Source organism: Leptodactylus fuscus, chromosome 6 (assembly GCF_031893055.1).
Source record: "Leptodactylus fuscus isolate aLepFus1 chromosome 6, aLepFus1.hap2, whole genome shotgun sequence".
Classification (NCBI taxonomy): Eukaryota; Metazoa; Chordata; class Amphibia; order Anura; family Leptodactylidae; genus Leptodactylus; species Leptodactylus fuscus.
Window position 1 is genome coordinate 28008208 of NC_134270.1, and position 18536 is coordinate 28026743.

General features: G+C 41.8%; 1 protein-coding gene across 3 annotated transcripts in view; it reads left to right on the forward strand.

Annotated features, from left to right (window-relative positions):
* Window positions 1-18536, forward strand: part of PLCH2 (phospholipase C eta 2) — a 441994-nt gene that overhangs the window by 348691 nt on the left and 74767 nt on the right. For all 3 annotated transcript variants that reach the window (XM_075279623.1, XM_075279620.1, XM_075279621.1), the window contains exons 11-12: window positions 4827-4985; window positions 7841-7876. In XM_075279623.1, coding sequence (XP_075135724.1) covers window positions 4827-4985; window positions 7841-7876 — 195 coding nt within the window. The remainder of the gene's footprint in view (window positions 1-4826; window positions 4986-7840; window positions 7877-18536) is intronic.

Sequence of the window (18536 nt, forward strand, 5' to 3'; positions counted from 1 at the left end):
GTCCCCAAAATGCTACAGTCTTTCATCTTCTGTGATCTACCATGCTGTGCCCCCATATTTTCTTGAGATATTCAGATGATGTCTTTCTGCATTGAGATGATGTAAAGGTGCCATTATTGGTGAGGACTACTAATAACCGCTATGTTGCAGATATGATTGAGCCGGTCTTGAGATTTCAGGATCGATTTTGAAATCTGATTTCCGATCATTTTCCAGCCTATCGCTCTCATGAAATTTGCTCGATCGCTGATCGGAATCCGATCTTTTCCGATCTCGATTGCTCAACCCTAGTCAATGCTTCTCTATGAGAAAAGTCATTTTTAGGGTTGAGCCGTTCTTAAAATTTCAAAATCAGATTTCTGATCATTTTCTAGCCGATCCTGATCATGAAATTTGCTTGATCGACTATCGGAATCAGATCTTTTCCAATCCCGATCGCTCAACCCTAGTTGCAGACCCCTTGACTTTACCGAAACTTTAATAGTTCTTGAGGTTTCTCCAGCACAGCATTTAATGTCACTTCAAATTGTAACTTCATACTCTTAGTATTAGCAGCATTTTTGGGTGGAAACGGACCTGACCCTAGTGCTTGAGTGGCCATACTGACCAGTAGTGACATCACTTCTGATACCGATCGCCAACACCAATTTCTACTGACCAGCAGTCATGTCATTTCCATAACTGATGGGCCAACACCAACTTCATACCCAATACCAAGTGGCCAGCAGTGATCTCATGCCCATCACTAACTAGCTTTGCAGTGACTACTCTGTATAGTTGGTATCACACTCTACTACTACTACTACTACTGGCTTCTTATAGATTCATATCCATTTACGAGCTAGAGGTATTCTTACACCTAACAACCATAACTGGCTAAGTCCCCAAATTGCCGAAACGCAGCTTTTCTTGTTGCAGATTTTGTTGTGGTTTCTTAAACCAAAGCCAGGAGTGGATTGGGCAAAAGCAAGTAGTATAAGTACTTCCTATATATTTCCATTCCTTGTAGCCATTCTTGGCTTTGGCTCCAAAAAACGCAGCAAAATCTGCAAAAAAAAGTTGTGTTTCCGTAATGTGAGGCCTCAGCCTGAAGAAGACTTGTTGAACTCAACAAAATAGCTTTTTATCGATATTGGCACACAAAAGGAAGAAACGGTTAAATCTCAATCCACCCTTTAAATAGAAAACTAGTTCAACTCCTCCAACTTTTCGAAAGGGAGGGAAGTAGCGAGAATTGATTTCTTGATGAAGGTTATTATTTTCCTATACGTTCGGTTACAGTCTAAAAGGCAATCTGCAACGTATTAAGCCGTGATATTGCGCTACTTAATTGTAATTAGAATTAAAGAGTTTCTATCGAATTAGTTCATCTGGAGAACAAGGATGTCACCAAATTGTCATGAAATAAAAAGTTCAGCAGTCAGATTTATTAGCCGACACAGAATATTTCTGGATGAGGGTTAGGCTGAGGCTAATAACTCGATCATTGGAGACGAGCCTGGCAATTATACCGTAAGACAGAATGGATTCTAGGTCTTTCTCCATTAGAAGTCAATTTCCTTTTTTGCTGGAAGATATTTCTTTCTTTCGGTACTGAAATCACACCGCCAACTGATTCATATCGAATTTTTTGTATTCCTCCATCTCATTCATATTTTTGTTACGAATGCCATTCTAAAATTTTAATCTTGCTCTTTAATCCCAGTTACTATTTAAAATATTAATCCGTGGACTCGGCGACGTTTCAGCTTGACCCATTATTCAAGGAACGTTTTCTAAGACGATTTATGAAAATATATTCACTGCTAACGAATGGAAGGTTCTGCCTTTCCTCTGCGCTGAAATTCTCCAGACACAAGTCATTTGATATTTCGTTCATAGCGAGAAACATTGACTGTGACATTTGGGCAAAGGTGGAAACTATGCAAAGTTTTCTGATTAGCTTCATCAACAGTCTATTCTAGACTTTCAGGTCGCCAGTGAGAAAAGGACGTAGAATCCGAGTAAATGGAGAATTCACGACAATGGGATTTTTTTTTTCTAAGGGGTTGTCTTATGATGACAACTAGAGATGAGCGAATAGTATAGGAATTAATGGGTGCGGCCACGTGCCGACGGCGCTTAACCCCTTGCAGTTCGCCCGCTCCCATTCATTTCTATGGGAGCGAGCTATTCGAAACTAGAGTTTCGAATAGTATTCGCTCAACTCTGACAACCCATTTCCATATGTTCCTGCCATAGAGGGCAACCTCCCCTCAGTCAACCCCAATTATTCAAAGAATAAAGCAGCTAAGGGCTCGTTCACATCTGCGTTCATCTGTCCTTATTGCAGGTTTCCGTTTCCTGCATAAAACAGAGGCAGGAGACGGAAGCCTGCAGGAGTCTCTCTCACCCATTCATTTGAATGGGTGAGAAAGCTGTCCGCTTGTGAGCGGCGGTGAGCGTTTTGCGCTCTCCGCCGCGAAACCAGGTTTTATAATCCGGACACAGAGTCGGACATGCACTACTCTGTGTCCGGATAAAAAAATCCGGTTTCGCGGCGGAGAGCCTAAAACGCTCACCGCCGCTCACGGCCGGACCCGGTCTATGGTTTCCGTCTTCTGCCATCTAGAAGACGGAAACCATAGAACGGAGACATGAACGCAGGTGTGAACCTAGCGTCACAAAGAGCAACTCTTGTCCTGGTAGTCTATCCCATGTTCTCCATGATTGGCCATATTTTTGGCAACTCAATGGTGGACACCTGGCATCATATTTTGGTCTGCCGAATTTCAAATGTATGACTGGCCATAGTTTCCCCATATTGTTCACTTCAGTGTAAAGAATGGCAAAGGGAAAAAAAAAATTGTCAGCTAACCCATTCTAATGATCTAGTGTTAGCTTTATCGGAATAGTCCACACACGGAACTTAACTCCAGGGCATTCCCAGGTATCTACAGTGCAAAATAAATGATAGTGTTCCAGTGCCAGGACAGAAATGTAATTTAAAAGTCCGTTTTATTCCAAAAATATTAAAAATGCATGCTGTGCAAAGCTATAAAACATACAGTCTTGGCACTCTGGTGTGTCCCACTTCTGATACTTTTTAGACTGTCTTGTAAGACTTTAATCATATAATATAAGATATTCTATTAATTATATAAATATTAATTGAATAATTCGGTATTTATTTTGTTTTGGATGGATATGGATATATATATATATATATATATATATATATATATATATATATATATATATATATATATATATATATATATTCTAGCATAATATTATTAAGGACTGATGAGATACAATTTAGGTCATGGGATCGAAACCAGCCCCTGGTCGCTATATCTCCTCCATTCTCTACTATTCACCATTAGTTATCTGTGCCATAGGGGCTGCATCGAAGAACCTCCAGAGGAGTAAATCAAAAAAGACTCCCTGGACAGCTCCTTTAGGCTTAGACCACATGTTGCAAAAACACTACTTTTTATTTTATTGCATGTTTTACTGCATTTTTTATATCCAAACCTAGCAGTGGCTATGGAAGGAATGGGAAACATCCTGGAAACTCTTATACTTCTCCCTGCTGCTCAATCCACTCCAAGCTTTGGCTAAAAAAAAGAGCAAAATCTGCAACAAAAACCGCAACATGGTGCCTTGGCCTTAAAGTGGCCAAATGGAGACGCAATATAGAGTAGTATGGCATACAGGCAATTGCAGCTTCCATGACTGATCTGGTAAAACTGTTCACAAATTCCTCTTCACCCTAAAACTTTAAGTTAGGGACAAATGCAACTTTTTTTTTTTTGTAAACTTACCAAGTCCTAAATATTTCAAACATGTCTTCAAGTGTAGTAGGAAATGAATTGTAAAATTTTACCATAAACTCCAGTACTTTAACCCATAAGAATATTAAATACACTCCTATTAGTCAAGCAAGTCTAAGGGCTAAAGTAAAGATTTGAGTCATGATTAGGAAATTTAGAAATGGTTTTTCCGTGATCGCTGCCTCCCGTCTTCACCCTTTAATTATCTCCCATTAGCTAATACAAGAGAGAGACGTATTTCCATTTTTCAGTCATTTTGTAAGAAGTTCCTCTGTCTAGACCGTGTGATAGAAATATTTAAAAATGTATGAGCCCTTCACAAGTTCCTGTGAAGTCCCCGGAATTTTTCTAACTAAATTAATATTTGTAGACGTTTCATCTGACGAATTCATTACCAACCATTCAATGCCGACATCATTATCTCACATGGCCATGGCTAAGGAACGGAATATGACATCTATAAGTTATTTGTAGCCTGAGCCTGTGTCCGTTCATGTACTGCACTGCATGCGGTAATGTTAATAGGTGAACTTTTTGATCACTGCACTAGGTTCTACCTTTAGGCCAAGGCTACCCTGCAACTTTTTAGGTCGCTGCTAATTTATTTTAACTATTGAGCCACATCTCCAATTCATATGTATGCAGAGTGACTGTAGCCGTCACTCAACGGGTAAAATCCATCAGTAATTATGCAAAAATTTGCAGAAGGCTACAGCTACACGGCAAGATGTCCAAAGCATCCGAAAACTATTATATGACTTGTTGTCGCACAGCTGGATTTTGGCCGACTTTGCAGTTGCATAATCTTCCATAAAGTCTATGATCGGAAAGTCACGTACGACTTGAAGTCAAATATCCATCAATGATTTTCTGCAAATATCATGTCCTTGTTGCACAAGTTCGCAACGCAACCCCACGCGACAAAAGTCGCTGTGTAGCCCTAGCCTTCTCCTTATCATCTATACTTGAAAACTAGGGCCAATTTTCACTCCTGTATCTCCATATCTATAGGCTTCCACCAATAGGAAGCAAGTGGAAAACATAGCAAAGAAGAGACTTGACTCCTTGATGAAAGAATCCAAAATCCGGGACTGTGAGGATCCTAACAATTTTACCGTCACCACACTGCCAGCCACTGGGAAAATCGGTCAGAAAGCAGAATTAAAGAAGGTGCCACGCTTTGTCTTCCATATTTTCTGAAACTGCAAACTATTCCAAGGAATCTGTTCCACATAATTTCGGAAATGTCTATTTTGTTGATGTTTTCTTTTGCCCATATTCCAATAATCTGTCATCATTTTGGTCTTGTGTATGCCAAACTAAAGAAAGGGAACCTTGGGGCTCCAAATCAGGATGTTTATTGCCCCATGTACTGTTTTGCAATCCCACTGATCTGGTCCCGACCCAAGGACTTCCCTCAGTCTAGTCGGGACTTCAATAGTTCCTCCGTAGGCTGAGATGAGCAAAATTTATTGATATTGTTACTAAAAATTTGGGGCAATATCATCAAAAAAAGTGTTCTTGTAATCGGAAAGAAGCGATCCATGCCACATGGTAGACAGATTATTGCAATATACCCATGCTTTGGGTTTGAGAAATATTTAGCCCAAATACAGGTTACCCCAATACTGCTTTATAAAATGGAACATTGTAGCATTCAAAAATATCCTATAGATGATGTCATTCTCAATAGAAGATTATAGGGAACCTGTCACATTGAGCCTAGTGGCTATTCTGCAGGCAGCATGCTATAGAGCAGGAGGAGCTGCATTGGGTAGGACCGCCCACTGGACTCCTACATATAAATAGGAAGTTACATTAGCCCCCAAACTATATATCGATCAGCTCCGCTCTTCTCTGCTCTATACCAAGCTGGCCACAGATAAGCCACCAGAACCAGTATATCAACCCAGCCCTGCAGATAGATAGGTTAGGGTCACCTGAATAAAGCAATGTTTTCCCTGTTTTTAATATGCAAATGAGCGATTTAAACCAACAAGGACATTGCCGCTCACCTATTTGGAGCAATAGCAATATCCTTGTTGCTCCAAAGAGCTCAACCACAATATCTTGCCAACAGAAGCGGCAATTCTCAAACGGATAACGCCATTTTATTCGCTGGTTGATATGTCTGGCTCTGGTCACTCCCTTTCAATGAGACCGGTTTCCTTTAAACGTTCTCTCCTTTTTCATATTCGGGTCGCACATTTTCAGAACACAATATCTTCGCATGCACAGAAAAATTGTCACATAATAATTGACCTACATTTATGGAAACTACTTATAATTCTGAATGCTACGTGTGTCCTATTTTATATAGCGTCCTGTATTTTGTAGTGTGTGTATGGATATACAGTCCTATGAAAAAGTTTGGGCACCCCTATTAATCTTAATCATTTTTAGTTCTAAATATTTTGGTATTTGCAACAGCCATTTCAGTTTGATATATCTAATAACTGATGGACACAGTAATATTTCAGGATTGAAATGAGGTTTATTGTACTAACAGAAAATGCGCAATATGCATTAAACCAAAATTTGACCGGTGCAAAAGTATGGGCACCTCAACAGAAAAGTGACATTAATATTTAGTACATCCTCCTTTTGCAAAGATAACAGCCTCTAGTCGCTTCCTGTAGCTTTTAATCAGTTCCTGGATCCTGGATAAAGGTATTTTGGACAAACAATTCAAGTTCAGTTAAGTTAGATGGTCGCCGAGCATGGACAGCCCGCTTCAAATCATCCCACAGATGTTCAATGATATTCAGGTCTGGGGACTGGGATGGCCATTCCAGAACATTGTAATTGTTCCTCTGCATGAATGCCTGAGGATTTGGAGCGGTGTTTTGGATCATTGTCTTGCTGAAATATCCATCCCTGGCGTAACTTCAACTTCGTCACTGATTCTTGAACATTATTCTCAAGAATCTGCTGATACTGAGTGGAATCCATGCGACCCTCAACTTTAACAAGATTCCCGGTGCCGGCATTGGCTACACAGCCCCAAAGCATGATGGAACCTCCACCAAATTTTACAGTGGGTAGCATGTGTTTTTCTTGGAATGCTGTTTCTTTTTGGACGCCATGCATAACGCCTTTTTTTATAACCAAACAACTCAATTTTTGTTTCCAAAATGAAGCTGCCTTGTCCAAATGTGCTTTTTCATACCTCAGGCAACTCTATTTGTGGCGTACGTGCAGAAACGGCTTCTTTCTCATCACTCTCCCATACAGCTTCTATTTGTGCAAAGTGCGCTGTATAGTTGACCGATGCACAGTGACACCATCTGCAGCAAGATGATGCTGCAGCTCTTTGGAGGTGTCTGTGGATTGTCCTTGACTGTTCTCACCATTCTTCTTCTCTGCCTTTCTGATATTTTTCTTGGCCTGCCACTTCTGGGCTTAACAAGAACTGTCCCTGTGGTCTTCCATTTCCTTACTATGTTCCTCACAGTGGAAACTGACAGGTTAAATCTCTGAGACAACTTTTTGTATCCTTCCCCTGAACAACTATGTTGAACAATCTTTGTTTTCAGATCATTTGAGAGTTGTTTTGAGTAGCCCATGATGCCACTCTTCAGAGGACATTCAAATAGGAGATCAACTTGCAATTGGCCACCTTAAATACCTTTTCTTATGATTGGATACATCTGGCTATGAAGTTCAAAGCTCACTGAGGTTACAAAACCAATTTTGTGCTTCAGTAAAAAGTAGTTAGGGGAATTCAAATCAATAAAATGATAAGGGTGCCCATACTTTTGCACCGGTCAAATTTTGGTTTAATGCATATTGCACATTTTCTGTTAGTACAATAAACCTCATTTCAATCCTGAAATATTACTGTGTCCATCAGTTATTAGATATATCAAACTGAAATGGCTGTTGCAAACACCAAAATATTTAGAACAAAAAATGATTAAGATTAATAGGGGTGCCCAAACTTTTTCATAGGACTGTAGTTTATATGCAGGGCAGTATATGCAGATATCTGTCTATACATTAACTTCTTCTATTATTATTTTCAGAAATGTAACTCTGGACCCGCAGTTGAAAGATCTTCGGTAAGAACTAAAAGATCTCATTTGGTCAGGCGTAAGAGGATTATATTATTTTGAGCTTTCATATGTGTCTATTCAACCTTCTACCTTCTACTAGGAAAACCTCCTTGTTAAGCCTGCCAGGCACATGAGATAGCCCACAGCCACTTCTCCTGGCCCCTCCATAAACATGCATGTGGTTTGCCTGGTGGGGAGAGGGAGATAAGCGGCTGGCAGAGGGTTATCTCTCCTGATAAGCTACTGCCAGAAGCTGAAAGCTGCTGAATAAAACACAAAGGATCAGGCATGTTGGAATCCAACAGGTTCTATCTTACTTTCCGCCTAACATCTGCTGTCAGGGGAGAGTCAGGAGGCCTCCATACATTAGATCAGCGGTAGGGAACGTACGGCTCTCCAGCTGTTGCAAAACTACAACTCCCAGCATGCATACTGTCTCTGCTGTTCTTGGAACTCCCATGGAAGTGAATGGAGCAGGCTGGGAGTTGTAGTTTCACAGCAGCTGGAGAGCCGAAGGTTTCCTACCCCTGCATTAGATCATCATCCAGTCCTGCTGAAACCCCTGATATAATGGCCACATTTTATCTTTGGCAAATCCAGCTTTAAAGAGCAGGGGATTCTGGGCATGTCAATGAATTGTCTAGCTGCTCTTGCTGTGTCTATGATATATAATGTACAGTATACATACAATATATATATATACTAGAGGGAGGACCCGGCTTCGCACGGGTATATTACATTTTATGTTTGTGTAGTGGCCCCATAAGAATTGTCCAATTTTGCACTGGTGTATTTTGTATGTGGTTTGTGTGTATGTCCATAAGCGTCATGTGATTATGTGTATCTCATTTTGAATGTCAGTGAAAAACCTGTGATCAGTTGTTATGGATACCTGGAGTAAAGCTGTATCTAATCCTTCTCCATGTAGTACTGTGTTTAGATGCAAGTATCTAATCCTACGGCATGTGGTACTGTGTGCAGACGTGTGTATCTAATCCTATGGCGTGTACAACTGTGTGAAGACACGTGTATCTAATCCTCCCCTGTGTGGTATTGTGTGAAGAGGCGCGTATCTAATCCTACGGCGTGTGGAACTGTGTGTAGACGCGCGTATCCAATCCCCCAGCATGTGGTACTGTGTGCAGACGCGCGTATCTAATCCTATGGCATGTGGTAGTGTGTGTAGATGCGCGTATCTAATCCTCCCCCGTGTGGTACTGTGTGCAGATGCGTGTATCTAATCCTCCCCCGTGTGGTACTGTGTGCGGAGACGCGTATCTAATTCTCTGACTTGTGGTACTGTTTGCAGAGGCATGTATCTAATCCTCCAAAGTGTGGTACTGTGTGCACACACACGTATCTATTCCTCCCCTGTGTGGTATTGTGTGAAGAGGCGCGTATCTAATCCTTCGGCGTATGTAACTATGTGTAGATGCGCGTATCTAATCCTTCGGCATGTGGAACGTGTGCAGACACACGTATGAAATCCTTCAGTGTGTGGAACTGTGTGCAGAAGTGCGTATTTAATCCTCTGGTGTGTGGGACTGTGTGCAGACCCGTGTATCTAATCCTATGGCATATGGTACTGTGTGCAGACGCGTGTATCTAATCCTATGGCGTGTACAACTGTGTGAAGACACATGTATCTAATCCTCCCCTTTATGGTATTGTGTGAAAAGGCACATATCTAATCCTACGGCATGTGGTACTGTGTGCAGACGCGTGTATCTAATCCTATGGCGTGTACAACTGTGTGAAGACATATGTATCTAATCCTCCCCTGTGTGGTATTGTGTGAAGAGGCGCGTATCTAATCCTACGGCGTGTGGAACTGTGTGCAGACGCGTGTATCCAATCCCCCGGCATGTGGTACTGTGTGCAGACGCGCGTATCTAATCCTACGGCGTGTGGAACTGTGTGTAGATGCGCGTATCCAATCCCCCGGCATGTGGTACTGTGTGCAGACGCGCGTATCTAATCCTATGGCATGTGGTACTGTGTGCAGAGTCATGTATCTAATCCTCCAAAGTGTGGTACTGTGTGCACACACACGTATCTAATCCTCCCCTGTGTGGTATTGTGTGAAGAGGCGCGTATCTAATCCTTCGGCGTGTGGAACTATGTGTAGACGCGCGTATCTAATCCTACTGCATGTGGTACTGTGTGCAGACGCGTGTATCTAATCCTATGGCGTGTACAAATATGTGCACATGCGCGTATCTTATCCTCTGGAGTGTGGAACTGTGTGTAGACGCCTGTATCTAATCCTTCGGCATGTGGAACCGTGTGCAGAAACACGTATCAAATCCTTCAGTGTGTGGAACTGTGTGCAGAAGTGCGTATTTAATCCTCTGGTGTGTGGGACTGTGTGCAGACCCGTGTATCTAATCCTATGGCATATGGTACTGTGTGAAGACACGTGTATCTAATCCTCCCCTGTGTGGTACTGTGTGCAGACGCGTGTATCTAATCCTTTTTTTTTTTTTTTTTCTTTTTTTTTTTTTTTTTTGTAGATTGTGAGCCCCAAATAGAGCTCACAATGTACATTTTTCCCTACCAGTATGTCTTTTTTGGAATATGGGATGGAAATCCATGCAAACACGGGGAGAACATACAAACTCCTTGCAGATGGTTTTCTGTCCTTGGCGGGATTTGAACACCAAGACTCCAGCGCTGCAAGGCTGCAGTGCTAACCACTGAGCCACCGTGTGGCCCCATTTCATAATCCGCCCCCTGACGCGTGTATCTAATCCTATGGCGTGTACAACTGTGTGAAGACACGTGTATCTAATCCTCCCCTGTGTGGTACTGTGTGCAGAAGCGTGTATCTAATCCTATGGCGTGTACAACTGTGTGAAGACACGTGTATCTAATCCTCCCCTGTGTGGTACTGTGTGCAGACGCGTGTATGTAATCCTATGGCATGTGGTACTGTGTGTAGACGCGCGTATCTAATCCTCTGGAGTGTGGAACTGAGTGTAGACGCCTGTATCTAATCCTTCAGTGTGTGGAACTGTGTGCAGAAATGCGTATTTAATCCTCTGGTCTGTGGGACTGTGTGCAGACCCATGTATCTAATCCTCTAACATGTGGTACTGTGTGCTGATCTGTGTATCTAATCCTGTGATGCGTGTATCTCAGTTTGGATATCAGTGTTGTATTGTGCATGTGGAGTGACCGTGTGTATTGCAGTTGGAATATGAGTGAAAGTCTTGCAGGTTTGTATTGCCTAAGGGGGGGGGGGCCCTGTGTTTGGAATGCTGTATCTCAGCAACGGTACGTCTGAGCGAGTTGGAGTCTCGTCTTAAACCTTCCCGGATACCTGAAGTGTCTCTGTACCACATTTGGTGAAGATCGGTCCAGTGGTTCGCATTAGAGCACAGACAGACAGACAGAAATTTATTTTTATAATATAGGGAGATATATATATATATATATATATATATATATATATATATATATATCACGATACAGACAATCACTATAAAAGTTACCGCTTTCTCTAGTTGTGTCCAGCATCGGAAACTGTTAAAACTTCAACTTTTATTAGCTCATTTATAATAGAAAACACATCTCCCCGGATAATCGCTTCCGCATCTACAAGGTCCTCCGACCCCTTAGTCATAGCCATGTTCATCCATGTGTGTGAGTGACATAAGTCAAGGCTTTGGTCTTAAAGGAACGGCATACCTTGAAAATATTGTAAACGTGATGGTCAACATGAGTAGGGATATGCGTATGTCCGACATATCAAGCCAATGCCGATATTGTGTATGCCGATCGTCCAAATGACATGAAGATGTAGAAAAAGCACTCCCAAATAGTCAACATTCAGATCATCTGATCCCTGTGAGATACGTGCAGCAATTCTGATACACATTTGTATATAATACACTGCTCTTAAAGGGGTTTTCAGACCAATATTGAGAGACCAATGTTATTGCTTGTATAATAAAAAGTTATACAGTTTTCCAAAAATGCTTTCTTCAGTTTTCTAGATCTCTGCTTTGTGGTATTCATTCTGCTTACTCCCAGTGGATGAAAATCAGTCCATGGTCATGTGATGTACAGTCCATGGTCATGTGATGCACAGTCCCTGGTCATGTGATGTACAGTCCCTGGTCATGTGATGTACAGTCCCTGGTCATGTGATGTACAGTCCCTGGTCATGCGATGCACAGTCCATGGTCATGCGATGTACAGTCCATGGTCATGCGATGTACAGTCCATGGTCATGTGATGGGCACACAGGTGCGCAGCTCATTACCACACAGATGTCTGATTACTGTTCTGTGACAATAACAAGCTGTGCACCTGTGTGTCCATCACATGACCATGAATTGTATATCACATGACCATGGACTGTACATCGCATGACCATGGACGGTATATCACATGACCATGGACTGTATATCACATGACCATGGACTGTGCATCGCATGACCATGGACTGTGCATCGCATGACCATGGACTGTATATCACATGACCATGGACTGTGCATCGCATGACCATGGACTGTGCATCGCATGACCATGGACTGTACATCACATGACCATGGACTGTACATCACATGACCATGGACTGATTTTTACCAAATACTATTACCATACAGGGAATAAATAGTACACCCATACTGTTATGGAACAAGACACACAATGCAGAGACCAAAATTACTAATACATCTATACAAGGCCCAAATAATCCCTCCACACTATGACAGCAATCATTACTATTACATAGTCCCTTAATAACTTGTGAGTAATGTAGGGATTTTATTGTGGTGAATATCGGGGATTAGAGTCGTAAAGAGACCCCATAACTAGCAAGAATGTGAAATTGGACACTTACCTGGAGCTAATTGATCCCATCACTAACCTCCTATGCCTGAAAGACCTGGTTCTTGTTTCCCACTTCTTGATCCTTGGGTTGATCGCTTACACCCTTGTTTAGTAATCTGGAGAGTAGATCCTTATCTAGGTACCGCACACCCAATAAAAGAAAGACTCAGTCAATCTGGACTGGACTCTCTCCAAGAGGCCCTTCGCAGCCAAATTACCTACCTGCACCCATAAATCTAACCCATCACCATGAAAATGCAGTTTGATATGTGGGCAGCATGTTATAGAGCATGGGGAGCTGAACAGATTGATATATGAGGTTATGGGAAAAGATTCAGTAGAAGTTGTACTTAATGTCATAATAACTTTTTATTCTGGGCCTAGGAGTCCAGTGGGCGGTCCTATCAGTGATTGACTTCTAATATCCCTCCTAATGGACTCCTGAGCCCAGTAAGAACAGAGACTTAGATCAATAAAGGACAACTTATACTGAATCTTTTCCCATAAGATGATATATTAATCTTCTCAGCTCCTCCTACTCTATAACCTGCTGCCCGCACATTAGATTTCCTGATGGTTCCCTTTAAATCGACACGTGACAGATTATCTTGATGGATCAGTGTTATTGTATTTCGAATTAGAGTGAATCTGTTGATCTGGACATCCACCTCCCAGGTATACATGGTAATGTGTTTTTTTGCACGGCATTCTGGGTATTGTCAGTGATTACGAAAGGTCAGGCATAAATTCATTTAGCGGCGGTGTAGGAGCGGCGGAGGAATGCTTTGTAAGCACAGTCAATCTTAACATATAATGAGAAGTTTACAGCTAATTTAGCTAATTTGGTTTATAGCGCTAATGGTTGTCTTTGTCTTTTCCCTTTAATCATGATGAATGCTTTGCGTCCGTCCATATTTTCCATAACCGTTCAGATTGCTCCTGGTGGCGGACTGGAGCGCGGCGATACGTGTAGCCTTTTATTGTGGCCGCCTGTAAACACTGTATCTCCTCTCGACAGCCTCGGCATTACACGCTCATTTGTGAATGAAGTAATGGACGGCCTAATAAAAGTTTCCAAATGATCACTTAGCGGAGAGTGGGAAGAAAAAGCTTTGTCTAGGATTGTATTTCGCTTTATTATTTAGTGATTTTTTTTTTTTTATTATTGTTATTAAACGAAGCTTGTACATTGTAAATCTAGGAGAGAGAAGGAATACGGGGGAATTTATAGCAATAGGGGAGGGGGAATAGTACAACACATTGATGGCATCTAAGGAACTAGGAAAGATGGGGCACCATAGCAAGCCTTTCACTGAGGCTACCCCAAAAGGTATAGCGCCCCCTTTACTGGCTCACATACCGTAGAACAACCCCTTTACTGATCCCCTCCTTACACAGTATCTTGCCCCATTCAATATGTTGCCTCCTTTTATTTGCCCCATATAGTATATTCTCCGTGCTACAGGCATTTGTACAGTAAGTGCCTCCATTACCCAATATACTATCCTTCGGTCTCTACGTACTGGATTACTCCAGCAGGATAACAGTTGCTTTTCACTTACCTATCCCTTCTCCTTCCATGGCCGCCTCTGCTTAGGCCTTCATTAGGCCCCACATATTACATCCTGATGCTGAAGAGTATCAAGGACATGGTAAGCAGCGCCAGCATGGATATGGGCAGGGATAGGTAAGGCTAGGTTCATACCTGTGCCCAGTCTTCATTTGGGGATTCCATCCCCGAATCTGCGGAGTGAAAAGCAGATTGGGTTTCCGATTTTCAGGTCCCTAAACGTACCTGAAGAATGGAAACCCGAATACAGGTGTGAGCCTAGCGTAAGTTAGAAGCTGCTGTTAAGCTGCTGGAGTAAACTAAACAGGTAGCAGCCAATATGTAAAAAATGAATGCAGCAAGGGAAAAATATCATGTCCCATAATAGTCATATCAGCTTCTCCCCCATAAACAATAGGGCTGGAGAAAGCAAGACCATATTAATACATTGATGATCCCAGTGCAAAGGTTTCATAGGGGCCCCACCACCACGAAGACATAACTTACCCACACAAATTGTAATGCCCTCTCAGTAGCCCCCACATAGTATAATGCCCATTATTGCCTGCACAGGCATCACACAGCAGCACATGAAGTACCTACAACATCATAATACAGAGCAAAAAGAACTCTATATACGCCGCCCTGCATGTTTTATAAAGGCCTCATAATAAGTGTCAGGGTCTGCTAGGTGGGGTGGCATAGACACACAAGTCCAGATTCTTTAATCCAAAACAAAGGTAGAGTTTATTTTCACTCAAAAAGATAGTGCAGCAACAAAGGGAAAGAATATAAAAATAAATCCCTGCCCGGCTAGGCTCTAACTAAACATAGAATAGGTTACCTCACCTAGAATAACAGAGATCCAAAAGCCAGTAGAATCATTCAGGACACAGCTCCAAAAATATGACCTCTGTCAGCTCTCCAGCCAAACTTTTTTTTTTTTTTTTTTTTTTTTAAATGTAGATTGTGAGCCCGACATAGAGCTCACAATGTACATTTTTTTCCCTACCAGTATGTCTTTTTGGAATATGGGATGGAAATCCATGCAAACACGGGGAGAACATACAAACTCCTTGCAGATGTTTTTTTCCCCTTGGCGGGATTTGAACACCAGGACTCCAGCGCTGCAAGGCTGCAGTGCTAACCACTGAGCCACCGTGTGGCCCCTCTCCAGCCAAGCTCTGCCCTCAGTCTGCTGCTGGAGCTGGCTTCTTAAGCCTCCTTGATGAGCAGACTCTCTGCAGCTGAGTCGCTGCCGGAACATCCCCGAAGTATAAACTAGAGGGGGGTGGAATGACAGGTCCCACTACCAACCTACCTGCCATTCCTAAAAATCCAGCCCAATACTGAGCATTTACCAAAATGCTCAGCAGTTGGAAGTTGTCTGCTGAGAACAAACATTCCTGGAGTTTTCTCATCTCACCCACCTGAGTAGTCTGGGTGAGATGTACACCCCCTCCATTACCTGACCAGCCATCGGATTACACAAGTAACACATTTGATCACCCCCATACTGCACATACAGTGTACAGATACCATATATTACTATATGTGTATAGATAGATAGATAGATAGATAGATAGATAGATAGATAGAATACTCTTCGATCAATAAGAAATGTGATTAAAAGTAGAATTCTTAGAAAGGACAGGGCATAGCAATAATGGAGAGATAGGGGGATATCTAATGCCCATTATTTGATTTCCTAGAAATATAATGAAGTGCGATCTTTATATTTTCCCATTCTGCGCAGTCCGGACCCCCGCTTACCTGCACGCTACCCATTTACAGTGTATAAAATTCAGTGTTAGCCGCAGCAATTTGCACATTCTATTACCCTGGATAACACGTATCACATGATGACTGATCATAGTCGTCACCTTCATTGAATGTAGTAATGTTACGTCTTGTAAGATTTGCGCTGCCTGAAATGGAAAGGTTATTTATATCCTGTATTACAATGACCTGAAAATCTATCAGGACAGCGTGGTGAAGCCTGATAAGAAAACGTGTTGGTACTACTGACCTAAGAAAAGATTTACAGAGATAAGACGTCCCCGTGTAGATATTGCTGCTTGTTTCCTTTGTATTACTGCTTCAGTTAGTACATAGAAACCATCTACTATAAAATACTGATATGTAAAGGAATTGATAGTTTTTGAGAGATTTTTTCTAGGCAAGGTCCCAAGATGGTAATAAACTGATCATAGGATACCCCTAATCTGTGTGAGAGAAGTCAGCTAGTATCCAAATAATCTGCAGTGCTCCCAGAGGATAAATACGGTATTACACATAGCCTAGAAAAATCAATGAGCTGTAAATAGTATCCTTATGTTTTCTGCGTCTTCCAGAGTAAGAGATTCTCTCGTTGGCTAAAAATAACCATGCTTGAAAATTATCATTCTAGTCCACACAAATTCTTTAACCATCTCAAAAATATCTGCAAAAAATCCAGAATTAGAGCAATTTTATTTAATAAATTCCTCATTTTGTTGAGTATTCTATGGCCTTGGTGTAGCAGCTCGTTCCCCATCCTACCCAACCAATTAGACATTCTTAGAAACATATCATTTCAGCTATTTTGGGGTACACCAAACATGGAAGGGAAATTTGAGATATTTATGTTACTGTGCTCACTCTTTACGTGAATCATGGCTGTAGATACATCGATAATTTAAGTGAAAAAGTGTTAAATTCAGTTTTTGACCGGTGCATGTCTTATCAACATTTGCTAAGAATGTTTCCTTGTGCCCGGCAGGGATAAGCAATGCTGAGGATTTAACGAAGTGGAAGAACCCACTGGAACCATTAAATTAACCCTTTCCAATACACTCCTGGATCTGTACCCTCTGTTGCCCGTGCACATGGTAGATGTATGGCTGGGTAGCAGCTTGCTGCAGCTGAAAGATCCTTGGCATCTCTGTATATAATGAAAAGGATAAACCACATATATAATATGTGTGTGTTTGCATATGCAGTTCTGTAATAAAGTTTTAGGCAGGTATGGAAACAAATGTTGAAAAATTTTGAAATTTGGCAATAGACAAAGTGAATAAAGAAAAGGGAAACTTAAATCCCAACAATATTTGGTGTGACTTTGTCCCTTCGGAGGAGGAATCCTGCAAGTGATCATATGCCCCCCCCCCCCCCCCCCCCGATCCCTGATTATCCAGTCTGTCTGGGATTACATGAAGAGACAGACGACGCAATCCTACATCCACAGAAGTTCTGGGCTTAGTTCTCCAAAATGGCGGGAACAATCTCCCTGCTGAGTTCTTTCAAAAACTGTCTCAAGTCCTGAGAAAAATTGATGGAAGGCAAAGGGCAAAAGTCACACCAAATATTGAGGGGATTTGGATTTCTCTTTTTGTTCATTCATCTTATTTTGTTAATCAATTAACCTTTCTGTTTCTGTCAACGTTCCTACTTTGCAGCGTTTTTTACAGACCTGCCTGCAACTCTTGCACAGTATTGGATGTACTTTTTATTTAACCCTTTCCCGCATTGCACCATACTATATCTCCCTGAGAGTATACTTAACACTCAGCGCTGTAATGCAGCGGGCACAGGATCTGTGTCTGCCACGTTATGTCCGGCACTCGGTTATGCATGGTTCCAGTAGCAACTACTGTGCTATGTTCTGCAATATTGTGTGTTGCAGGACATTGCACAGGGGATCTGGGATCCCAACTTCAAGTCTCCCTGTGGGATATGTCAAAAGTGAAAAACACACACACAAAAATAAATTCTGAATTCTGTCTTTTAGACTCTTCATGTTTCGCGTAACTCAGATGAAGTATTGTAAAGTATTTCTTGAGATAAAGGGGCCTGTAGAGGGAAAGTGGAGTGTCTTATGTCTTAGGTGTTGTCTACATTATTATGTGTAAGCATCCTGGGTATACAATCTTGCCTTCGTAACCATATGATTGATCCCTTGGATATTTAGGAGTTGGTTTCCATCCCTGATGAAACTTCTTACGTCCCACAAATTTGCTGTAAAGAGGCTGAAAACTGTAAATGAGTTGCTAATGAGATTCTGCCCTGAGCGTTGTACTATGGACGGCTTATGGCTTCATTCCAGGCTCTTCCAATTAGATCTGTCTGCATTTCTCGAGAGTTTACAGACCCGGGCTGGAAGGTCTGCGCTCTGATTTGTAATGATGCAAGAGTTAATGTCGTCAAATGTTGGACGTCTCGGACTCGATGAGGTTTTACCAGTGAGGGAGCTGTTGATACAGAGCAATGTCATCTACCACACGTATTACCAGAGTACGG